This window comes from Blennius ocellaris (genome assembly GCF_963422515.1).
Source record: "Blennius ocellaris genome assembly, chromosome: 1".
Classification (NCBI taxonomy): Eukaryota; Metazoa; Chordata; class Actinopteri; order Blenniiformes; family Blenniidae; genus Blennius; species Blennius ocellaris.
Genome location: NC_137650.1, coordinates 30,719,798 through 30,746,190, shown reverse-complemented (window position 1 = coordinate 30,746,190; position 26,393 = coordinate 30,719,798). Strand labels below are relative to the sequence as shown.

At 42.1% G+C, this 26,393-nt stretch overlaps 3 protein-coding genes across 3 annotated transcripts; 2 read left to right on the top strand and 1 right to left on the bottom strand.

The window, feature by feature from the left end:
* Positions 1-332: 332 nt before the first annotated feature.
* On the top strand, positions 333-10,480 carry myef2 (myelin expression factor 2). The gene is made up of 17 exons (XM_080499193.1): positions 333-481; positions 2,459-2,658; positions 3,423-3,475; positions 4,326-4,333; positions 4,433-4,526; positions 4,742-4,930; positions 5,023-5,176; positions 5,278-5,327; positions 5,415-5,475; positions 5,906-6,013; positions 6,291-6,335; positions 6,423-6,518; positions 6,659-6,754; positions 7,652-7,711; positions 9,437-9,615; positions 9,731-9,782; positions 10,083-10,480. The coding sequence occupies exons 1-17, from the start codon at positions 369-371 to the stop codon at positions 10,244-10,246; spliced, it is 1,722 nt and encodes a 573-aa protein (XP_080355319.1). The 5' UTR covers positions 333-368; the 3' UTR covers positions 10,247-10,480.
* A 747-nt stretch (positions 10,481-11,227) lies between these two features.
* On the bottom strand, positions 11,228-18,356 carry slc24a5 (solute carrier family 24 member 5; the record flags this gene model as incomplete). Its single annotated transcript, XM_080499479.1, has 9 exons — positions 11,228-11,736; positions 12,020-12,121; positions 13,584-13,790; positions 13,903-14,186; positions 15,985-16,085; positions 16,233-16,336; positions 16,557-16,640; positions 17,754-17,933; positions 18,200-18,356. 9 exons carry the CDS (start codon positions 18,354-18,356, stop codon positions 11,414-11,416), a joined length of 1,542 nt encoding a protein of 513 aa, XP_080355605.1. The 3' UTR covers positions 11,228-11,413.
* A 3,602-nt stretch (positions 18,357-21,958) lies between these two features.
* Positions 21,959-24,514, top strand: LOC308129540 (E3 ubiquitin-protein ligase RNF128-like). Its single transcript, XM_080495490.1, has one exon. It carries the CDS (start codon positions 22,327-22,329, stop codon positions 23,407-23,409), a length of 1,083 nt encoding a protein of 360 aa, XP_080351616.1. The 5' UTR covers positions 21,959-22,326; the 3' UTR covers positions 23,410-24,514.
* Positions 24,515-26,393: the final 1,879 nt, after the last annotated feature.

Genomic DNA, 26,393 nt, shown 5'->3' with positions numbered 1-26,393 from the left:
TACGTTGCTCCAGACTTCAGGGCGCAAAGGACCAAGGTAATACAAAATTCACTTCATATTCAAGGAGAAAGGTTCCAGGTGGTGTGGTTGGTTGCATGTGTGTTGTTGGGTTTTTTTGGTTTTTTTTTTAAGAAAGCTTGCAAATTGTAAAATACTGAACATTAATATTTAGTATCAGTATTAGCACATACTATTCTATTCTATTCTATTCTATTCTATTCTATTCTGTTCTGTTCTGTTCTGTTCTGTTCTCCCAGGCTGCCTAGCAACAACTCCCAGGTCTCGCGAGAGGCGCGCGGTTCTCGCCTGCTCATTTTGAACTGCGTAGCGAAGCGGCGTCTTTTCTCTTGGTGCGGACGAATCTCAACATGGAAGACATCGTGGATCTCGATGCGGAGCCGAAGCTTGAGGAACCCACCGAGTCCCTGATCCTTCCCGAACATGACGAGACCTCGCAAGAAACACCAAATGGAGTGAAAACGTGGGTGTAGATGATCTCATCCCGTTCATTGCCGGGTGCAGCTGTTAGCTCGTTCAGCTAAAATGGAGTCGTGGATGCTAACGCAGCTATTGTTAGCCGAGCAGCGTGTTGCCTCTGGGGAAAAGCAGTCTTAGCTGAGAACGAGGGACGAATGTTGTGCAAATTTAAAGACGAAAAAAAATTCTACGTGATTTTTTGCCAAAGTCTAAGAATGCGGTGAACGTGTGGTCACATTTAAACGCGACTGTGCTTCAATGAGTGCTAATCTCGTTTGCGTGTTAGCCAACGCTAATCGTTGTCTGAACGTAATCTTTCAGCTCCCTTCATTATAAATAGATGATATGAGCCTACCGTATATGATAGTCGGTTTTTTTCAGTGTTGTTTGCAAATAGCGGCGGCATTGCCTTTGACCAGTCGTGTGTGGATAAACCGACTAGGCTAACAATAACGTTCGATGGCAACGGCTCCGCGAGGCAAAGTAGCCTCAGTGAACTCCAGGCGGCTGTGCTAAATCTCTGCTAAAAGCGCTTCTTATCGGAAACTTTTAAAAGTACTAACGGATTTATATGAATCTAGATATACAGTTATCACCCAACTTGTAGTTTCAAAATGTGCACATTTAAATATTTTGATTTATTTCTTTAGAAATGTTGGAAATTCTGACAGGCCGTGAACCACTCACTCCCCCATGCTTTGTTTTATGTGAGATTAATCCCTTGTTTTGTGATTAAACAATGAAACAATTTATAAACACTACTACACTTCTAAACACTACTGTCGATAATACTACAATGTTTTCAAACTAAAGCGATCCAACTATGATTGCTGGGCAGTTTTGATTGATTTCAGCACACGTCCTTTTAATTATAGCCAGTGAACATTTTCATTCATCTGTATGTAGTTTGTTTGTTGTTTTTTTCTGTGAACGATCTAAATATAAAACTGCATGTTAATCATTCATTTTAAATGCATGGGAGGATTTAGAACTACTTGCCGTGCCACAAGTGTGTTTGGTGGATTGATCCTTTGTTGTTCGAAGGAATGTTGCAAATTAATTGTACACATTTGAAAAGGTTATTTATTCCTTGGCGCCATGATTGCCAGGAACATGCATTTGTAGGATGTGCAGAAGAATTGAATATGTGAATTTTACTCAAGAAGAATGCAAGTCTTTACAGGATTGGTGTGTTAATGCTGTTGGTGGGAAACAGTCATGTCTGGTCACTGTGGACAAAGCAAGTTAGTGGTTGGGATCCATTCACATCAGTGTGTGAGCAGGCTGGGGAGGTGTGTGTGGTTCTTTCAAACACCACCAAGCTTCCTGTTTGTTGATTTAATAGTTTGATCACTGGTGTGTGGCTTTTTTTTTAATGCTTCAGACTTAAATGGTCTGTGCCGCCAAGCAAGAGTGACCTGCAAAGAAGATTTTGGAAATATACAATGGACTCAGCCTCACTGCTATTTCAACAAATGCACATTCCTTACAATAGTGGAACCATGTGAAAGAAAAGTAGGGATGAGCACAACTAGTCAGTTAAACAATTAAATTACTGCCCCCTCTGTAGTCTGAACCAGATACATTTGGTTAGTGTTTTATCCAAGACAGGGGTGCTACACCAGTACACCTCCACAGCAGTTTTACAACACTGCTGTTTATTTGAAAATTGTCTTGTTGAAGCAGAGCCGCCTGGTGTGACATTCGATTGAAACAAGGTATCTTGTAGAGTGGTGCACAGCCACTTAAATCAAATTATTGTATGATAACCTGCACCAAACGGCTACTGGTGTTGGCGAGCTACACTGGGAGGTTTGACAAGTTTTTGGGGGATTTAATCTGGCCAACTTTATGGAAGTTAAAGATTCCGGGACATTAATAGGATATGTTGAGTCTTACTATATAAGTGACCAAATGCACTGTGTGATATAAGGGTTTGGGATAAGCTGAACTCTGACCTGCAGCTCTGTGCGCTTTGTAGAGATGCCGAGGAGACTGCCTCCCAAGAAAACCATGATGGTAAAGATAAGTCGTTTATGAACAGAAGAGGAACCCGCTTCCATCCCTACAAGGACAAACCGTTTGGAGAAAAGAAGGTGGCCCAGAGGAACCGGGTGTTCATCAGCAACATCCCCTACGATATGAAGTGGCAGGCCATTAAAGACCTGATGCGTGAGAAAGGTAATGTTCCCAGCGATGGGGACGGTGTTCTCTCTTCTTTCTATCGCTTCAGCTGATTAGAAGTTCCTGACCTGTTTCTGTTTGTTACCAGATGGAGCTTCTAGCTGTAGTCAATTAGCTTGTAGCTTTTCTTTGGTTGTACTTGGTGCAGACACTAAGGAACCAATGTAGTGTGATATTCTTTTCAGGTGATTGGAGTTTTAATAAAACAAATATTGGCTGGACATTAACTTAGTTTGGGCTGATATGTGAGTAAAGGAAGACGAACGTAGTTACATTGTCACGTGTTTTTATGGCATTGTCAGCTCCAAAATGTAACCTCAAATCTGTCGTAGAATTGATTGTTGAATATTTCTGTTGCATCTGTTGCCAGGTGTATCTTGACCATATGAATGATTATCTATTTATCTTTTGCAATGTTTTAACTTTTGAACCATGGAGGCCTAAAGAAGCCTGGCCAGTTTCACACTTTCAACTTGCCATGAATGGAACCTGTTGACAAACTGATCATGTTGAAGTGTTTTGAATTTCCCAGGTTTAATGTAGCTGTGTTTTTCTCTTTGGCCTTGGCCTTTGGGTGTCTCAGTCACTGCCCAGAATGGCATGGTGTTGTCTGGTGGGATGTTGGTCTGGGCTGACTGTTGACCATTAATGGGACATCTCCATCTGTAGCGGCATTGCCAAGGCCAACGGCAACTTGACGACTTGGTGACTTAAATTCCTTTTGTTCTTTTGGTATTTTTTCCTTTGTATGTCTCATGTAGTTGGTGAGGTTACATACGTGGAGCTCTTTAAGGATGCAGAAGGAAAGTCAAGGGTAAGTGATGTGGCAAACTTGCTGCACGAGGTTTTAAACGCCCTCAGCAGGCTCTTGTTAAACTATTGCTCTTTGGATCTACTATACTGGAGATACTATAGGTTGTGTTTAGAGCCTGATAGATGGCCAATGATTGATACTCACTTTGAAAGGGAGATGTCCTGTTGAATTTCTTTGGGAAAAGTAGCCCAATGAACCCATCTAAGAGTACATTTTGCTTTTGTTGTTGTCATTTCAATTGGTTAAACAGTTTGCTTGTTTTCCAACTGGAAATGTGGGTTGTGTGATTTGTCTTATTTGACCCTCATGTCTCAAAATCCTTTTTTTTTTTTCTTTCTTTTTTTTAATCCGTTATCTGGCACAGCTTTCATTTCTATGGGACAAACCAATCTTGCAACTCCTGTAATGTTTTATTAATGTATTCTTTCATGGTATTTATTTTCTGACAAAAGAAACTCTTAATTTCAATGTAACCCTTAGTCATTTTCTCTGAGAAAGTCAAGAATAATTAAATCTAAACCATGTACATTTGAAATGGCAATTTTTATTTACTTGTGTTTATAATTGTTCAAATTACAATGCATGTTAGTGTCAAATGTGTTCCCTTTTTATTTTCAAATGGAGCCAGCATCGCTTGCATTGAGTATAATTGTACATGAAACATTGATGTTTGTTGTAGATTGTAACACAACTTTAAACCTGCTGACTCAAGTCAGCGGGCACAAACATACTTGGTAGACTAATGTAGAAGCATGTTGATGCCTTATATTTCTGATTTATTTTGATTTTAACTGCATTTTGTTCGCTCCCTGTGTGTTGCCTGGACCCCTGTGATGCTCTCCCTGGTTAGGGTTGTGGGTAAGTAACTCCTTTGCTCTCGTAAACAAAGAATTGCATTTCCTTTTTTTTATGACGCCGACGCGTGAACTCACCCGCTCCCTCTCTCTGTGTCGACAGTGTGGTGGAGTTCAGAGATGAGGAGTTTGTGAAAAAAGCTGTGTTGACTATGAATAAACATGATCTGAGTGGAAGGCCACTTAACATCAAGGAGGTAAACATCAGCTGTTTCGAGTTAAATAGTTTTCATTACTTTCATGCCACGCTTTTAGGGATCATAATGTCACTTGAATTTTTTTTCCAGTAATTTTCATAATAAATGCCTCAATCGCTTCTTGTATTCATCCTTAAAATTAACAAAGAAAAAGTGTTGATTTCGCGCGGTCATTATTTTATCAGGACTAAACTTGAATGCTTTTCTTTCTTGAGGACCCCGATGGCGAACACGCTCGCCGTGTGCTGCAGCGCATCGGGGGTCAGCAGGGAGTCCGCGGGCAAGACATGGGGCCCGGCGTCATGAACATCCCTCCCTCCATCGCCAACAACCCCAACATCCCCCCTGAAGTCATCCACGGGCTGCAGGCCGGACGTCTGGGAAACACAGTGTTTGTGGCAAACGTGAGGATATTCCTAAAATGGTGCTTTCCAACGATTGGCCATTAAGGCTGGTTTTGCATTTAACAAACGGCATTTTCTCTGTCGTCCCACAGCTGGATTTCAAGGTTGGCTGGAAGAAGTTGAAGGAGGTGTTCGGCATGGCAGGAGTGGTGAAACGAGCCGACGTGAAAGAGGACAACGATGGCAAGAGCCGTGGCATGGGAACCGTGACTTTTGAGCAGGCGCTGGAAGCTGTCCAGGCCATATGTATCCTTCCAGACTGAACATGGACTCACTTTCTTTTTTTTTAAGTAAAAGTATAAACTTTCTGGTTTTCTTGTTACGCTTTCCTTAATGCTGGACTTCAGCCATGTTCAATGGCCAGATGCTGTTTGACAGACAAATGCATGTTAAAATGGTGAGTCGTTTTTGTTATAATCCAACTCCAGTTCTAGAAAAGTGTGGAAATACAAAACTAACAGCAGTTCATCATGTGGTCTAACAGGATGAGAAGTCGCTCCCCCCTGATGATTTTCGTCAAATCGAAAAATCCTCTCAGTTGCCACGTGAGTAAAATCTTAATCTCTGTATCAATCTTATCAACAAAGTAGCATGTCACACATTTAGGGTTCTAAAGTCGACTGGAAAATAATGAGATTTAAATGTTCTGTAATTCAAGACTCAACCAAACCTAAAGACTTGAACTTTTCGTCAGACTTAACAAGATGACAGATGGCTGAATAGTTACCATCTGTTCTGCTCCATGTCAGTGTAGCTTCAGTGTTAAGTATTCTGCAAGCAGTTCTTCTATTCCCGAGCATTGGTGCATTGCAGATGCGGTAAAGGGTCATTTCTAGATGTCCCCAAATTCCAATTTATTTTTTATTAAATTTTAGTAACCCGAATTCTTGGTGTGATTAACCCCCCAAAAAATCCACTGTGTTTGTTAGAAGCACTGGTGCTGTGAAGCTTAATTTTTTCTTTGTGTGTGTGTAGGTGGTCTGGGTGGTATCGGTATGGGTCTTGGACCTGGCGGCCAGCCTATAAATGCGAACCGTCTGAGCAGTGGAGGCGGCGGCAGCATGGGCGCCATGGGACCTGGAGGTCGGTAACCCTTCAAACATATTCAGAAAGTTTAGGGCTTAACATCTTTGCACAATGCTGTCCGCAGCACTTTATGCACTGTGCTCTTTCTTTCTCTCATTTCTCTTATTTGAAAGTCTTTCTATTGTTTACATAACTGAAAAGGAGCACAAATGATAAGATAAATCTTATTGTGAGTGGACTTGTTGACTGTCGATTGACTCTTCTATTTTCGAATCAGGAAACTTTCCTTGAGTTTTGTAGCTCAGGTTGTCTCTCTTTCCCCCTTCTGTCCCAGGAATGGACGTTTCGGCTTTTGGTGGAATGAACAGACTCGCCGGAGGTGAGAATTTTCCTCCCGAGCGTTGTCTGTACAGGAGGATTGCTTGAGGAGGCGGTGTTGATGAACCTCTGCTGCTTGTGATGATAGGGATGAGTGGTGGCGGGGGCTTTGGAGGAATGGAGAGCATGGGCAACATGGGAGGCTTTGGAGGGAGAGACATGGCCCCGGTTAGCAGAATGGGAGGTAGTTTGAATGTTTTCGCTAACAAAGCAGAGTTTAAGTGTAAACGTCGCACCTTAATATCTGCTTGTTGGCTGCTGTCTAAGGTTTTTTTTTGTTTTGTTTTGTTTGTTTGTTTGTTTTTCGTTTTTCCTTGTGTTGAGATATGTTTCGGTCAGGAATGGGCGGAATGGACCGTGATTTTGGCCCCAGTGACCTTGGCATGAATCGAGGATTTGGGGACTCTTTTAGAGGAATGGGTGAGTGACGCATGCAGATACCCAGGATTCCTCTGGAGATTTAGCGATTTCTCTGTGCACATAACTTTTTGAGTTCTATTTGGGCTTTGCTTCTTATTTAATTTTTTTTGTTTGACATTATTACATTGTGATTTAAAGGTCACACATTATGCCCTTTTTTTCCAACAGCCATTGCAGCCCTGGATGTCTTCCTGAAATGTTAGTAACATACTTTGTGCCCAAACACCAAAGGATAAATCTTAGCATCATCATTTTCACCCCAACATAACCGAGGCTCTTTAGGTTGACCCGTGCATGTCTTCTTCAATGCACAACTGCTGCAAACTGCTTGCCACACCCTCCTCTGTCCCGATGCAAGGAAAGCATTGTCAAATGCCAACCAGCATGTTTCTGTGAAAGAAAGAGGCTGCAGACTACAAACAATGATGCACTACACAAGTCAAACGCAGATGGAGAACTAAGAAGGAATCATACATTTTTCATAACGAAGCTGCCGTATGCAAACATGTTCGTAACTGAAGTCACATTTAAAGACACATGTTGGACTTCACAGCTCAAAACTGCATTTTTCCCCCCCCCCTTCATCCAGACGTGTTATTTGCAGCACAAAGGCTGAAGATGGAAACACAGAACTTTTACTTCTGGTTTGTGGTTTGAGATACTCCGGAGGGGGTGTGTAATGCAAGTAGTCCCAACTATTATGTAACCGCCGGGTAGTTTTCTGAACGACGTCGGTTTCTTCTCGGGTAGCTCCAAAAACTCTTGATTCTCTGATAAGTACTCAAGACTAAGAGCCAGGACACGAGCCAAATCTGATTTTATACATCTCTACAGACGTGACTCTTCCATAGTGGTGCCTTTAATCTAATCCACATCAACTTGCTGTGTCTCCTGTAGGTGGAACCTTCGGAGGTGGCATGAGCAGCGGTGGCATGGGTCACCTGGCGACTGGATTAGGTACAGCAAACATTCAGACCACGTGCTCTCTGATGATTCATAGGCTTTGTTTTTTTCCCCCCCAAAAATATAATTTTTCGGGTCAACAAATGTTTGTTTATATGTAAGGTGTATCAACAACGCATTGCTTTTTTTTTTGACGAGCACAATTTATTTAGACGTTTGTGGCAGGAGAGTACGGAGTGAGTATTGAACGGGTCATTTCATGTTTCCATATGCTTTAAGTTTCACTTGCTTCCAGTTTGTTTTTGTTTTTTTTGCATAGTTTTTGACAAGCAAATGTTATATCTGATCTGATTGTTTTGTCGGTTGTGCTGAGGAGGTCCAGCGAGGGAGGCGGGATCTAGTCTATGAGCACAACACTGCATTTCTTTGCTTTCTGGTGCTCTGTTGTTATAGTATGGAATTCTGTGGGTATTATAAATGGTGTGGGAGTCCCCTCTAGTGGCTCATCAGATTAAATCTTGTCTTTAAGTGTAAAAGGCGGGGTCCTGGGTTTGAATGCTGGTTGCAGTAGGACGGGTATCAAGCCAAGTTGACTTGCCTTGACTGTATTTCGGGAGTTCTGCTTATGAGAAAACATTCCGACATGACAGTGACGGGACAGAAACAATGGGTGTACAATCATGAGCAATACAGGCGTTTGTGAGTTACAGCTACATGTTCCTACAGTTGAATGGTTTTAAACACTCTTATATCCCTCTGACAGTGCCGTTATTCCTCATAGTGATGAATGTACCAACCTGCAGACAGTCGCAGAGCTCGTGGACGAGACATCAGCTGAGTAGTTCTAACAAATGACATGAATAATGTGACTAAAGATAAAACTCTCGGGACTCCTCGTCATGCAACGTTTATAGAGCCGACTCATACATTTAATATCGGCCGAGAGTGCAGTTTGATGCTTTTAAGCTCGAGCTCCATTCTCACTGATGTTTTTACTGACTGTCAAAATAGACAGAATAAATCCAATCTCTGGCAGAGATGAACTCATACTAATAACGGCCAAGTTCAGTGTTGGCTGGCTGCCGCGTTTCTCATTGACAGTTGGGCAGTCACATTTTTTCTTTTACTTTTTGATTTTGTGAGGTGGTCATTGAAGCTGCTGTAAAGGTATTGGTCTTTTCTCATGATGAGACAACGGCGTCGTCATACAGCATTTCTGTGCATTTTGGCTGTCCTATCATCTTCATGTGATATTTTCCTCGTGGTTTGTTGACGTCATTAACACGAACAAGAGTGTTTTTAGCAAAAATGATTGATTACACACATAAATAAGGGTACAGGTTTTTATACTGACACAATCGTTGATTATTTTATGAGTTTGTTTGGTGGCACAAGCTACATATTCGAAATACCTGTGAACTTCCTGTAACAATTGGAAAGTGGCATTTTATCCATAAGCATACAAAGCTTATTCACACTGTAATGTGTTTTTGAAATGGCGTCATTACAATCCGCCTTCTCGTGTACATATCTGGTTTTGTCCAAGTATACTATTGTCGAAAATCACTCATGAGGCTTTTTAGGAATACAGCTGTGCTCAGTGTCCCTGTCCTCAAGGACCTATAAACATTGTCTTGTGATTCAAGTGAAATAAAACGGCCTGTGTTATATTCTTGAAAGGAATTTGATGTACTGTAGTCAGTAAAGCAACATGATTTTCAGTATGAAAGCATTCATGTAATTGGTTTAAGTTTGACACTCTTCTTTGGTTATATGCAGGCGGTGGGATGGGCAATATGTCCATGGACCGAATGGGCTCCAACTTTGACCGTCTGGGGATGTCGGGAATGGACATGAGCCGTGGCTTCGGGGGATTTGGAGGCGGCGGCGGTGGCGGTGGGGGGATGGGCGGGATGTCTGACAGGTCCAAAGGAGGCTGCGTCATATTTGTGCGGAATGTAAGTGTCGGGGAACTGGTTTGGAGAGTTACCAGGGATTTATAGAGATACATTTTTCAGTTTCCACTTGACGCTCGTATTTCAACGTATAAAATGTCAACTTTTTGTTTTCCAGCTGTCCTATGACCTGACCTGGCAAAAGCTGAAGGAGAAGTTCAGCCATTGTGGTATGGCTTCTGATTACTGTTGGTTTGATTATTGTATTTATACTATGCCACATACACAGTCATCTGAAAACACTTTAACAGAGTGAGACCAGGCAATTCCACATGAGCCAGCAGAGATAAGGCTCCCTTTTAACTTGAAGGACCCTTCTTTTAGAACCAGGAAGGAAAAAAGGATAGAATCGCCCAGTATGAATGAACGCTCTTCATTTACTACTCCCAGGAACCTGCAGACAGTTGTGATTTGTCATTGATGAATTTAACAGCCATGATTACAAGTGTGATCCGTGTCGTCCGCTGCAGGCCAGGTGATGTACGCCGAAATCAAGATGGAGAACGGAAGGTCAAAGGGATGCGGCACGGTGAGGTTCGACACTGCAGAGAGCGCCGAGAAGGCCTGCAGGATGATGAACGGAACCAAAATCAATGGCCGGGAGGTGGATGTCCGCATCGACCGCAACGCTTAAAAGTTTTTTGTAGAAGTTGAGCTAACACACTTACACATTCAGCCCCTTTACCAATGATCTTTTGTTTTGTTTTAAAAACACACATTCTTCATATCTCCATGTGCCCTTGGTTACCCATTTCTTTGTTTTTCTTTATAATTTTTTTTGTCTATCCATAAACTACGTAGCTATTTTATCTTTGTTTTGTAAACCCTTTATAATTTGTCGGGCAGTGTATTTGAATAAACTTTTTAATTTTTAAATGTGGTCTTTGTCTTTTATCCTTTAAGATCTGTTGCTGACGTGTTGACGTTCCACTATGGTACAAAGGCAGATGTGGCTAAAAACATTTTTAGTAGTCTGTGATGTCACACACCCCTGTTACAAACAGCATTTTTTCCCCCGAGATTTGTAGTCAGAAGTCAACTGAAACTGCCTTTTTATGGGAAGTAGAAATACAGAATATTTTTAGCATGATTCGTCACTGATCATGAGCTTAAATGGACAAGTGCACAGGTAAAAGATTAATAACTGGAATGTAATCCTACCAGCTCTGCCACGTTTAACTGAGGAAGTTTATACTTCTGCAGGGTCACCTTTCGATTATGTCGCCATCTTTTCAGGTGTAGGTCAGGTTCCAGAGTCCACGCTAGCTTCACTGACTTGTAAACACCTGTATCAACGTAATGGTATTCGAGGTGACTCTAGACAAACGGAAAGTTTTGGAGCATTTATGGCTCTTTCCGTCATTCCTCTCAACTCGTAAAACCTTATCAGATGTGAAGACGCTTCTGTCCTTTGTAACCTGCCGACCCATTGAAATTAAGGACAAGGCCAAATGACTTGAATTGACACCATTTTATTTCTGGGCAAGATTCATCTGAACTCTGAAATGACTCCTATGCTCTCAGGAGTCTCTTCAGAAGGCAGTTGACTGTGTGATAAGTGCTGTGTACCACACAGGACAATGATCTTTGGCACTCGTCCACCTTTGGTGAAATGTTTTACTTCGTCATCCTTTTTACCTGAGACCACGTCATCTGTGGCGTAATGCCCTAAAGCATGTGAGAGGGGGGGGCATTTTCTTCTTGCCTCGACATCATTAGCCTGTGAAGGCTTAACATTTTTCTTGTGCACTTGAACCGCTGTTCTCAGAAAGTATGGCTCCGGTCTGGCCACGGTCAGATCTCAGTCGCTGCACAGTCTTATAGGATTATTCCCAATAATCCCCAGCTCATACAGGATGGACAGAGTCGCGAAGAGGATGTAGCAGAAGAGACAAACGAGTCCCAACTTCCAGTCCAGCCTCCATCCATTGATGTGCACAGCTACGAACAGAAAGATAATTGACACGAGGAGTGTTGCGGAAATAAACACCAGCCCAGTGCTGTTGACCTCGACGGGGTTGTTGGTGTCCACAAAGGCAGTCTTGATGAACCACGGCAGCCCCAGGCACAGCATGTCAAAAACATTGGAGCCCACGATGTTGGACATAGCCATGTCAGCTTTTCCTGTTGTGGGGGACGGGACAAGTTTCAGGATTAGATTTAAACAGATGAATAGGTTGAGTAAACTGGTAAGTTGCTATCGAAATGCATTGAAACAACAAAGCTCAGTGGCTTATAGGAGTGGGAGACTTGTTTTTTGGGCAGCTGCCAGGGCTGGGAGTTATTTAAGAAAATAATTCCAGTAATCACATCAAATAATTATTAGATTTTAAATAGTTTGGGTTTTACACAACATCCATAAAGGAATTTTGCAAAGTGCAGCTCATGAATAATGTCTTAATTTCACCTTCTCTGGCCACCATCACACTGGCCACGGTGTCGGGTATACTGGTCCCAGCAGCCAGTAGAGTGAGCCCCATCACTGTGTCCGGGATGCCAAGAGTCTCACCTGTGTGAATATCAATACAAAATCACATTTACCTGCCGGAACCTGTTATAAGGACAGGTGAGGCGCGGGAAACAGGGTTAATAGTTCATCACGAGGAGCAACGCTGTAGAAAAACACCCAGCAGAGCTACACCGTCCGACAGAAATGTTCAACAATTTAAAAACAAAACTCACAATAGCTTTACCCTAAGATATGAATATAGACTATTCCTAACGATTACTGTTATCCAGAGCATTTGCTCCATCCTTAAGGTGAAAATGGAGTTGGAGTATTTAAGTGCTATGTTGTTGTTGTTTTTTTTTTTAACCAAAAACAGTCAGGTAAAATATTAAAATGAAAAAGGGGCACACTGGCAAACGAATGCACAAATAAAGCAGACATCAGGCATTTTCTTTTATAAGTTAATATATCTAGTGATTCACCGATGAGCAACTTGTCCAATTAACATCAAACACTTGTTTTTGGACTTTGAGAGGAAACTAACATACCTACATAAAATTAATGCACGCTCATGGAGAACATGAAAATTGGATATAAAAAGCCCCCCCAGGCAAGAGTTGAGATATTCTTACGCACTTGTTGTGTTAATAAAATGTGCCTTTAGTTGCGTAGTATATTTAAGCTTTAAAATAGCAGTCCATAAGGAATAAAACATTTATTTTCCTGTGATTTTTTTCATTTAAAAATAAAGTGAGTATTTTAACTCCAACCTCAGCATGAATCAACTGCTGTTAAAGGCAGTACCAGTAGGATGTGACTCATATCTTTGTTCATATAACTTTTTTGGAAAGAAAGGTGCTTCCTCAAAAGGTTATTTGCTGTGCAACTAATTAAAAAATTAAGTAAAAGGAACCTTACTTCAGTGTAATTTTCTGAGAGCAGAAGGGGTCTGCAATGCTGCACGTGTTGCAGACTGCTGCTGTTCGTTACACAGAAGAGCCACAGGGAAACATTTCAAATCACATATACAGTACTATCGTGCATCTTCACAAGATGAACTTCTCCTTTCATGTGAGCCTATGTGACAACTGGGATAAAGATCCCTTTATGCTCCAGCAGACCTCCAACTGTCACATGGTGAAGGTGCCCTTTCAGCCTTACCGTCGGTACCGACACTGCTCCTGGACCCGTGCGGGGTTTTGTATGTGCACCTAGTCCTCACATGGCTGCGTGCCCTCGGGGGTGAAGCTGACTGTAATCCTGCTGTGGCTCTCAAGGCACACGGCCTGCTGGAGCTCCAATCACCCCCCCCCCAACCCCCTTCTCAACTCTGCAGCACAATGGCATCTCAGGAATTAGCCAGCAGACCGACATGTGATTCTGCTCTGCAAATCAGACGTTTTTTTCTCACAAGTTTCAAGCACTTGTGATCCGAGACTCATTCACTCCTACAGCTCCAACTGAAACCCCCGGCAAACGTAACCCAACTCACACGAGCTCGTAAGACGAGTTAGAGTCTTACCGACAACAGTGACCATCCACACCAACACGTAGGTGAAAGCTGAGATCCAGACAGCTGACATGAAGAAGGTTACCATGTACCAATTCTTCCAGAACCTTCTCCTGCAGTCGGGGATGGTCAGGAAGAGCAGAACGGTGGCGGGCAGAGACAAAACCCAGAGGATCCGCTTCAGGTCGCTCTCCGGCACCGAAAATACACTCTTATGTTCTGCAAAGATGCAGGAGGATATGTGCCCGTGAGCACGAGGTACTAAAGTTCAAAGTTCTTCAAAGAAGACAACATTATGGTGAAAACTGTTCATGCAGAAAGTGTCGTTTACCTTCAGGGATCTCATTGAGGCCATGCAGGCTGAGGGACAGGTGAGAGTACCCGGAGTCATCCTGGAAGATCCCACTGTCTGTCCGAGAACGGCTAGATATTCTCAGGCTAGTTTCATCATTCCAGCCCATCAGAGGCTGTGTCTCGACCTTCTCGCCAGAGCCCGAGCCCAGACAGGTGCAACAGGGGCTCAGCTTCCTCAGGACAAACTCACTGATGCGAAGGTCGAAACATAGAACCACAATGTAGACGCCGTAGACCAGCAGCAGACTGGCAGCATCATACCTGCCCAAAGCACACACACACACACACACACACACACAGTGTCAGCTTCACCTTGGAGGTACTGCTTGCACAGTACCGTGGCTGACTTTGGCATTTGCAACAACCTGAGGTGTCATTGGGTTATGTAACTTCACAATGTGAGTCATGTGATAATATCTGCCACAGAAAATGTGTGCAAAAAATAACTCCTATAGCTGAGAGTTAACAGCCTTGCTGGGGAAGTCACACATGTTGAACCAGTTAGAACTTGATTCTCTAGCCTAAACTCCTCCACTGTCTCATGCGAAATGTCTCCATTGAATAAACAATCCTTTTTGCAAAATCCCAACATGTCGAAAACGTTTGATGGAAATAACTGCAATGTCAACATTATGCCATTTTGATTTATATTTACTGAAGCAAAACAGTAAAATTTGCAGCTTGTTGATTGCTTTTATATTTTGTTGGAATTGACAAATATATCTCACTCTATGCTTGATTTGATGAATCTGCTGAAAGATCTACTGCCTCACAATGTTGCTGACAGATTTTGTGACCATCAGAATAATTTCACAAATTCACCCCAACAGCATGAACTTGATTTCATTCATTCATTAGCATTTTATTTACTTCAAATGCCAATTTGCTTGCTATGAGACAACTAGCTTTTATTACAGCGTCGCTGATGATTCGACTCATGTCTTTGCTCTGAGTAAAATACCATGATACACAATGAGTAAATTAGAAGCCATTGTTACTCTTTAATAATTTATACTTTTCATACTTTGCAAAGTCACCCTGAATCGACCTTTGGGCAGGTTTGACCTGCAGACTCTGGCCCCGTTTACACGATAACGTATCTGTTAAAAAAAATAAAAATAAAAAGGGTGTTTACGCCTTGTGGTTTACGCTGCAGCGCTGGACACACAGACAACGATGTCGTTAGTATGCCGGGCCATGTGAGGGCGCTGTTACATAATTTTGTAATGAAACCACACAGACAGGTGTGCAGAGAACAACACGCAATAAACGTGAAGCAAATGGAGAGAACCCGACATCCGTATGGACTGATGACGCATCGGATACTTTCAGGGGTGAGTCTCAACTGTAAAACTTCTGGTATGGACGATAAAATTGGAATACTGACCGCGAGTCATACGACTATGTGTCCGCCATATTTGTTTATATGTAGATTAGCGGAGGACGGGGGGGGGGAGATGCGCATGCGCAGTAACAGGCTAACTGGCCCCCGGCAGTCTGGTGACAGTGAAAGAATCTTTCCACTTTGGGAGCTGGATTAAAAATAAAGTGGATCCGCACACTGGTGCTGTGTAAACGGACCTCCCAAAAGTGAAGAAAGTTTTGCGGATGCACTCGTAATCGTTGTCATGTTTGTTGCAAAATCTTTACATTTAAGACAATTTTGATACACCCAATCAATCAATCAATCATTCAATCAATATAGTGTAATAAAAATCCAGTTTAATATTTAAGATATTTACATTTACGTTTACTTTTTAAGAATACAAGTGTTCATATACTTGTTTTTCTTTTTATGTTTTTGTTGCTTTGACCTTTTTATTTGTTTATTTATTAAATTTATTTTACCAGTTCTGACAGTACTGTACAATACTGTATATCACTGTCCTATCAAAACCATAAATGTCATTGAGTCATGACACTGCGGTTTTGTGATGTATTTTTTTGATTTGTTGTCCTCGGTATCATAAGGTGCAATAAACCGCTTTTATAATCAGCACACATGTAAGCAGTGTATGGTCTGAAGATCAGATAACCACACAATCACACAAACACTCACCAGTAGACTTTGTTATCGGAAATGATGCCAATAACAGCAGCGACGCTGATGCCATATGCCAGGCAGTCCCTGAACAGCGGCCAGCACGAGAGACGCCCCGCCTGAGAGAACAAACAAAAAGAGTTGCTTTACACAACACTGTGATTCTCCCACTTTGACTCAGCAACGCTGCTGCTCTCTCATGCAGGCAGTGAGTAGTTCAGCAACCTTGTAAAACATTGTGAGTGTGTGTTTATGACAGAGCGTACCATGGAGGCCAGGAGCCCACAGGCAGCACAGATTCCTAACAGGTTGTAGACAGCTGAGCCCACAATGGTGCTCACCCCGATGTCCCCCTTTGTGACAAACACACCTGACACATAACACACAGCGGCAGCACATTAATTCCCCCGAAGACAACAACAACATGGAGGTATTGATTTAAAAACAAGCTGCAAAGGAAGTGCAGACAGTGAAAATGTGCTAATTAAAGACCACTATTCCCTCGCTGGTCACATATGGCAGGACAGTCACAGATTATTGAGCTGGGAAGCGACATGGTGACAATAACAGCTTTACTTTTGTGTGATTACCAAGAAAAGCTGTGACAAGTTCAGGAGCAGAGCTCCCAGCTGCCATAAACGTGGCTCCGGCAACATCCTGAGACAGTCCCAGACCTGAAAGAGGAACAAGAGACCCAACAAACTAAATATATGCGTCACATGATGAATGATCTGAAGTCTGTAATTATCCACAAGAAGAAGTTACAGTACCAGTTATCACATACAAATAATTTCATTAACAGAATGACAGGGATTTTTATTTAATCTGGCAAAAAAGCTGATTTTTGTTGTTGCTATTTCCCATAGTAAATACAGTTTCCTGTTGGACAGACAACTTCACTTGATAAAACCTCATAAGACGTCAACTGTCAAACTTGTGGTTGCCATTTAAACCACTGACAAATGCTTATTTATTTATTTTTAAGTGGTACACTGACCACAGTACATTTCCTGAACGCATTAAAACACAGCACATAGACACACACCCCTTTTCTTTTTAGACAAAAAAAGAGGTCATTTTACTTTTGTTTGCAATCCGATTGTGTTTACTATTTTAGTGTTGCAATACATGTTTGCACCAGAAGATGGCGTGTTGAGCTACTCAAAAAGGCAGCAGGAGAAATGGCTTCTGGTCTTAGCTGCTACACAGGGGAGTTGTTTATGTGTTGAACAGGTTGAACTCCCAGCTTCAGGCCCCGTTTACGCGACAACGTTTCAAGTGAAAATGCATCGTTTCGCATTTACACGACAACATCTTGAGAACGATGTCCGTTTACAAAGAAATAGTAGAAACGCTGAAAAAAAAGTAGTTTTCATATTTCATGTTTTCGGAATTTAACCACACGTTCAGGCGTGCAGATAACAAAACGCTAGAAACATTCACAATGGCGAGTACACAGACATGTGCATGGACAGCCGACAAAGTTGGATTGGAAAAGTTGCGTTTTCCGGCATCTACGCTGAGCTGAGTTGGTTGTGCCGAGAAGCCATTTTCAAATAGTTGCGTTATCAATGTCTCTGAGCACCGAGAAATGCAGTAAAAGTTTTGCGTTTTCACTCGAAAACCTGTAAACGGGGCCTCAAAGAAGAGCTAAAACTTTGAAAGCCCGGTAAATGACAGACTGGTGCCAAACTTGCTCACCACTAGCTCAAAAGAGGCATACTTCAAATTTTACTACACATACACACACACGTAGACCCACACAAGAGCAATTTCACGCAACTTACGTTCACTGATGACTTCTAAGGATGGGAGGAAGTAATCGTCACAGACTATTGCGACTGCCAACAGCATGTAGAAAATAATCATAAAATAAATGACGAGCCCTCCGTCCTTCCTCTCCTGCACCGTGAAGAAACCGCCGGGGAACTCAGAGGACTGTGGAGGGATGCACTCAGTCTCATTCTCTGCAACACACACACACAGATCCAGTTTTACACGCAGTTTTCATGCCTATAAAATACGAAGATTAGTCGAACAAACACTGTCACAGCTGCTGAGCCACAATCGATCACTCACACTATGTAAACCATGAAGAGCCATGACATCCAGATTTAAACAGATCACTCCACAAAGATCTTTAGAAATAATGAAGCAGTTTTCTAAAAAAAAAAAAGAAATTACAATCGGTCCATTCATACGCACTTATTTGTTTTTCCCCACACATACTCACCCAGAGCCCGGCGCACCCTCACTGGGAGGCTTTCCTGAAAGGATTCTGCTGTAAACGAAACAAAATGGACCGTGCCATATAAAAATATAACAAATCCAAGAAAGTAAGGTATAAAATCTTTTCTCTTCTTTCTCTGAATAGCTTCAATCTTACTCATGGTTATTTAAGATGTAAACAATAACAAACAAAAAAAAAGATTAAATTAAAGATCTCATCTGGCTTTCTACTTTAACAAGCTTGAACTGGGACTGCAGTGGGAGTACTGCATGGAACACTACAGCTACCCACACGGGACAGAGAGATTATTGGGGGGAGAAAACATCTTTTAAGGTCTACCAGGAGTCGGGGGATCACGAGTTGCGAGTCATTCTTCCAGCCGACTTGAGCAGGCTTCAGCCTGAGGCGCATCAGGGGTGCAATTCAAAATACACTCACATTATCAGAGAAGAAGCCCATGACAGCCTGGGGCTCGGCAGCCTTTCAATACTCAACAGTTGTTTTGATGGCTTCATAATCTGCAGAGATAATAATTCTGATCAGAGCCATAATAATCTGTGGTGGAAGCTTGGAATTACAAACACTAACGTCACTCTTAGAAATTATTTTCGCCTAATTTTCACCCACTTTCATGAGTTTTGTGAGTCACTACCATAGCATAATAATTCAACTTTTGATGATAATTTGTATAGTGTGTTTGTACCTTTAATAGGGGAAAAAACATTGCTTCATAACATTTTGAAATCACAGTGTAATTTCATAGCCAGTACTTTACTGTGTATTAGAGAAATGTGACTTTTTATGATTAAATTGAATGTATTGAATTGACAAGGCAAAATAAATTGATTAAAAATCACTCATAAGATAATAATAATTGCATAGTTTATGTTTTGACAAAAAGTATTTTGTACCTAAAACGTATACTTTTTAACAACGGTAGATTTATATGTATCTGAATGTGCATCATAACAGTTGTACATGAATACACATTTTAATTACTCTTTCCATCTTCTGATAGTAATCCAGTCTCATATCTATACTACAAACATCCAAGGCTATAATCCCATCAGTAATATCAGTGAATTTAGATAAAAATACATTGATTTATTCCGATGTCACATCACGCCATCCGGATGCTTGTATATTTCCAGGAAGGCATAAAAAGGGGTGTGTGATATTGAGAAGAAGGCTGATAAATTATCAACTGTGCCATTTGAATCACCACAACTAATTGAGGAGTGACCTCAAGTTACTTACATCGTTTACATTGTTACTCTTAAGAAATGTTTAAAAAAAAAAAAAAAAAAGACTGTTTTCTGTCCACAACCACCAAGCAATTTGTGAAAATGTCACAACTTCCTTGGTGGTTGTGCGGGCCGGATCGGAGCCTCTTGTGGGCCGATTTTGGACGACGGGCCTCATGTTTGACACCCCTGTTGTAGACCGAGACAGGACTTTTTTTTCTCCTTTTCTTTTTTCCCTGTTACTGTTTTAATGTATGAATACTAAATATGCCTTATTTTTTTCCTGCAATTTATCTATACTTTCCATACAAAAAAAAAAAAAATCTGTGAAATGAAAGATTATTTCTTTTCTCCTCAATATACTGATATTTACAAATGTTTACTCACTATAAATAATGAAGGAGATCCAAATCTAACTCCAGAAATGTGAGTTGACAGGATGTGATGATTTCAGGATGTAAATAAATACCTGGTTGAAGGTATTCTACTGAGATCAGTGAAATCTCTTCGTTTGAAACACAGTCAAAGGAAATCCTATGATAGACATAATTAATCCTAAGGGGGTGAAGGGGGTCTCTTCTTCCACTCCTCAGACTTGTTGGGACATGCCCCAAATTTCCCCCCTCAGCCTGCCTGCCTGCACGCAGGGAGTCTGTCCACAGTCACCACGCCATCCTCCCTCACTGAATGACTGTTTCCGGACGAGCAGACAAACATGGTGAGTTTCCTTTACTTTTCGATCATATTCATCCACTCATTCCTTGAACTGTAAGCTGTTGTAGAACTGCAAAACCGCTTTCACAAATAACTCCTGAGGAGCCCAACTTAGTATTTTCCTGGTAAAACGAAACCTTTAGCCTCCACAAGCCCTGTTAGGGCGCACATGACATGCATGTTATTGGAATAGATGACACTGAGTCATATTATAACAGTTTGTTTGTGTCTAACTTCCCCTGTCATGCCACTCACACAACAGTGAGTTGGTGGCGCCCCTGTGTGGCATGAGCTGGTCCTATATAATGATGGCGGCATTGTAGGTTGAGCAGACACTTGCTTCCACAGGATACTTGTACTTTCACGATTATTTTTTCCATAGCTGTAAGTTTATTCATTGTTGGATACATTTTACATACAGTTCATTTTAAATTCATGAGTTCTTGTTGCCAATAGTTTCATGTTTGCTTCTTTGTCTTTGAAAATCCTTTGGGAAACCTAATTTTCTTTCACTTTAACTGCTATAGGACTCAAGCATTTGTGGGAAGAGTGTGTGGCTTGAAACGTACATTTCCTAACATTTTGTGAGTTCTGGTGGATTATTTAACATGTGATTGTGGAAATAACTGAAACCAATTATCATTGTATTGATCATGAGGTGAATAATTCAATTATGTGACACAAATATACATTTGTAGTTGGGATTGCATATATTCTGGTTCAATTCGTTTTTTTTGGTTGCAAACTTATACAAAATAATATGATCCTTTCATTTATGCACAATATCAAAGTGAATACTTTGGATCTGCATTCATTGTGGCAACAGTTTTTAGTAAACATGTGAATACTTCCTCAGGTGTACTTAACTGGGGTAAAACTGAGGTACCAACTTGTACTTTGATCTTGTTTTATCATCACCTTTTATTGTGCAGTCTTTACACCATACTCCACCTGTTAAACTGTCTTAATGCAGCAGTGTGAAAAGACACTAACTACCCAGTAGATGTCAGTATCATAGCAACATATAATACTTCAAATCACAACAGCGAACTTCACACCACTGTAGAGCAATGATTCGTTTTATTGGATGGAAAAATGTGATTTCTCAACACGCCCTCTGGCTTCAGATTGTGCTTCACTTTGTGCAGGTGATTTGTTCAGGAATTTAGGGGGTGGAAGGAGCACCATTGTTCATGTTATCAAGGGCTGTGAACTGCAGGTGCACTAAGAATGCACATCAGACTCCCTCTTATTTCCAGGTTTTTGAAATACATTATTGAATAGCAAATCCTTCAGAGACCTGCTGTCTTACACGTAATGAAGGTTAAAAACAGCAGCTTGGCAAGGAACCTCTTCATTTCATTGTCACTGGAAACTTCTGTGTCTGGTAATATGTGTGCTTTCACTGGTGTGTAAGAAGATACAATGAAACCTGACAATACCCTTTTCCCTTCTCAGTTAACCTGGCGTTTCAGGCCTGTTGATTGAAGTGCTTTAAGTGTCTCCAGTTAATCGGACAAAAGCAAAAACTTGATTGTTGAAGGCAAATCTCTTGTGGTTTACTCAGTGTGTCTCTTTATGTGTGCACATCTGTGATGCTGTACAGTAAAAAGACGACGGTGTTTGTCTTCAGAGAGAAAAAAAACTGGTTAGTTTACTTTACGCAAAACAGTGACGTTGCTTTTAGAAAATGAGGAAGGAAACGAGTCAAACCAGAAGGACTGGTCGAGTCGCAACTCATCATTACACAAGGAACTGTCAGCAGCTTTTCTCAGAGCAGCTGTATCTCAGTCATAATATTCTCTTTATCATTTCCTTATCAAGGCTTGCCTTCTCCAAAGCTGTTCCTTGGTACACGACAGAGGACGGGACTGTGTTCTCTTCAACTTGTTGAATAGTGGCACCCTGCCCTCAGTGAGGAGTGCTCAGTGTTCAAGGTTCAGGAAGATAACGAGAGGTGAGTGGCTGACGCAGAGCTCGTGTTGTGTTACCACCGCCTCAGATCATATTACTGAAAGACGGCAGGTTGGGCGAAACCATAGCTGGATCCAGATCGCCTTGGCTCAAACAAACCAGCAACTGGAACTAACAGAGGAATTTTTAAAGAAGCTGAAAACAGAACGAAGCAAGAGGCTTTCCTGTTGTTCCTGTTGTTTTAAGGAGAGCGTTGCCATGGGTGAGAAGAGACACTACCTGCCGTTTTTGCTGTGTTTGTCCGGGCTCGTTCACAGTTCAGCTGCCATTCTGTATTGGTCGGCCGTGGTGGAAACAGATTACGTCAAAAACAACGAGACTGTGAACAAATTATGCGAGTGTGGTGTGTTTGGTCGCAACTCCCCAGTGCTCAGAGCCTCGGGGATCGTTGCACTTCCTAAGGGGGACCCGAAAGGCTGCGGCCAAGATGCTGTTTACAGCCGCAACTTCAGCTTTCCACCTTGGATTGCCCTGGTCAAAAGGGGCAACTGCACCTTCAGCGACAAGATCAACGCGGCCAAACGTCAAGGAGCAGTCGGCGTGGTCGTGTACAATGTGGACGGCAGTGGAAACAGCACAACTCACATGGCACACTCGGACGCAGATGGTATCGTGGCTATCATGATTGGCAACATCCAGGGCATGGAGATCTTCACGCTGGTGAAGAACGGGACTGAGGTTAAGATGGTGGTCGACGTGGGCAGCCCGCATGGCGACTATATGGACACATACTGGCTCTACATTCTCTCCATCGCCTTCTTCATCGTGACAGCGGCCTCCATCGCCTACTTTGGGTTTATATCCGCGAACCGCCTCTACAGGATGAACAGAGGAAGACGCCAAGAGAAGAGACTGAAATCCGAGGCGAAGAAGGCGATTGGCCGTCTGCCACTACGCACACTCAAAAGAAGTGACGAGGAAACCACTTCTGACACCTACATGTGTGCCGTCTGCATTGAATCCTACACGGCGGGCGACGTGGTGACGGTGCTGACGTGCAACCACATCTTCCACAAGGACTGCATTGAGCCGTGGCTGCTGGATAAGAGAACCTGCCCCATGTGTAAGTGCGACATCATGAAGGCCCTTGGGTTTGAAGAGGAAACGAAAGAGAGCATGCCCGCTGAATCCCCACAAGAGGTCACTGTGGTCACGGTGACGGGAGGAGATGCCCTGTATGAAGTCCCACTGACTGACCCAGCGAGCCTCAACGCGGAGAGTCAGCAGCATTACTATGACAACGCAGTCTTCCAGGGAGACTCGGAGACTGTGAGGGCATGAACAACAACAACAACAACATCAACAACAACGGAAACGACAACGAACTAGGATGCTGTTAAGTTCCCTGTTTATAAAAGCTGTTTCCCTGTCGTACGCTGAGCCTGCACTTTGGAATCAAGTGATAATGTCAAATGAGAGAAACAACGCAGCGATGCTTTAATATATAAATACAAGGATTTAAATTTCCTATGGACCTTGAGTAATTCTGTTGTATATTCTTACATTTTCCTTGTGTCGTTTTTTTTGGTTTAGGTGTGTAATTATTTGGCGTCTTCATTACTGCAACTTTAGTTCAGAGGTGTTTCTTTCTGATCCTGATTGAGCCACAATCCCATTTTTTTAACCTCTTTGATTCCACACCATTTGATTAGGGCACATTCATTGACATCACACACACAAAAAAAGCGGCTCATTCATGACCAGGATGTAACACCTCCGATGGGTTAGAATTGGCTCGTCGGAGTAATGTGACACCCGTGTCAAATTTCTGTGTGTGTCCACCACAGGAGCTCGACACAAGTCGGCAAGGAAGTACAGGACAGCGTTTAAATGTGGGTTCGAAAATAGGGGCCAAATTCCTTGAAACTTTATTTCTATCCATATAATCTGAATGGATTCACCCATTTTTTTCCCTTGTTATTATTGTTTTCATCAGGTTGCCAGGCTGAATTTCTGAACACACCTTTATGAGCACACCCTTGGAAATGCAGCCTGACCCACATTGCACTAGTACACGTAAACAAAATCACCCGAGGGACTGAGTTTCATTAGAGGCTTGGTCCAAAACATGTTGGGATAAGACTTTTCACGTCACTTTATTAAGTGTTGCTCACTTTCCGAGGAAGTTTAAGAAAGTTCACTGTGACATAGGAATTATGAAATCAGAGGCTTTGAGACAATTATGCTTAAGTGATGGTACCTTTATGTGTTCTGATTTTGGAAACAATATATCAAGATTGGTCAGTTGATCATGAAACACTGATGATATTAAGGTAATATATATGTGTACAGTCTATTTTTTTCTGAAGTGATCTCCACTGAGGGCAAATTACTGTTGTTGAACAGGTCTTCCAGGTTTTGTCTTTGAATGATGTTAATTAGAGTTCATACCTTCCCTGCGGTCTACCTCTGAACTATCACGTGGCTAGATTTAAGTCTATTTAAAATTCTTATGTTTCCAAGATGGAGTATGTTTCTCTCAGTAAATCACGGAGCACCACAAGAAATGTGTTGCCTCTTTTTTTTTTTTTACAGGTGGGAATATGCTGATTGCGGTACTTTCTCTACTTTTTCCTGTACTGAATCATTTTCAATGCGGTTTTACAGATTCCAGGAGTCTTAAATTGTGCTGTAAAATGTACTATCACTTCCTATATTAAATCACATTGATGCTTTTTAGAATGCAATAAATCCCTCAAAATGAGGCTAACTTTACAAAGCTGTATGCTGGTTTTGTATGGGTGTGAGAGGAGCGTGGATGCGAGTGTGAACATCCTGGTGGGCTTCTTCTACATTATTCAGGCCTGTGTATATGTGATTAAGTAGCTTCTCACTTTCGGAGTAAAACCTCATTCCATATGACTGTTGGACAGGAGTGAAAGTGTAATTACCGCTGCACAGGTGGGAGCCGATGCACACATACCTTTGACTTGAGCTGGATAATCATCACACCTTATAAGTGGAAGGGCCTGACCGAGCAGGCAGAGATATGCAAGTGTGCCAAGGAGGAATTTTTTTTTTAATTTCCTTATTATCCTTTCCTTGTGTTTGAAAAGTCCATCGGCAGTAAAATCCAGATTGAAAGTCACTTTCATTTGGGCTTGTGCATTTCTCCCCACGATTAATTTTGTCCCCTTGAGTCAGTGCACCACAACCCCTTTTCAGACCTGTGACCTTTTTAACGTCGCCCAGAGCAGGAGTTATGTGTGGACATGAATTGAGTGAGCTCCTCAGATTGTTCCATTTTAAAAGCAGTTAAAAGGAAACATATACAGTATTTGATGGAAAGTATAAACTGCTTTTAAGCTTCATATCACACATAGCATGGACTTTGTATTTAATTTTGAGCTGGAAGATTTAAAAATCTGTATATGTGTGGGAATAATCACAGTGTGTGAGGCGCAGGGAGATCAGGGTGAAAGGTGCAAAGCCAACAGACTTAACAAGGTGTGAGTCGGGGGCAGATGTTTTCTTTTCTCTCTCTCTCTTTTGTGTGTGTGTGTGTGTGTGCGTGCGTGCGTGCGTGCATGCGTGTGTGTGTGTGAGAAAAACACTCCACTTCAAAGCCCAGAGGGCGAGTCGGGTCTTTCCTCTCACGGTGTTCCCTCTCCCCTCCGACGGTGGCGTGCGCTGGATTTCAAGCCAGCGTGGTGAGCTCAGCATTCATAGGTCAGATGGTCATAGTGGTATAACAGCAGGACAGAGAATCAATAGCGAACTAACTGGCCAGGCTGGGAACAGCTGGCAGGCCCTGGGTGAGAGGCACGCTCTGCTCAGCGGTGGCGCTCCTCTGATTTATTGCAGTTGTTAAGGAGAAAATTGAGTCAGAAGGTTTTCATTTAATGGCATACGAGTCTGTGGCTGTGCTCTAATACTGCACTTGACCTTCAGTTCCAGATAGGAATCAAACTGTGGAATTAACCACTATATTGGCCTGGAAGCATATCTGTTCCTGGATGGTCTGATCACAGTAAATAATGTCTTGGGCTTTCTATGGCTGGAAAGAAAGTTGGCAGAAGGTTTGCACTTTTTTTGGGGGGGGGGGGGTACTTAATGAAAATACCTCTTCTGTGGTTAATTAAACATGTAGACACTGTGTTACATGGTCAGTGTTCAGGTTTAGGCTCCTCTGTGTTTTTCAGTCTCACTGTGAATGATTGTAATTGCCCTGCAACACCACCTGGTGGAGAGAATCACGATCCACAATGAATCTGAATTTAGTCCAAGGGACAGCATAACTGAGTCGTCACAAACCAGCTCCAGCC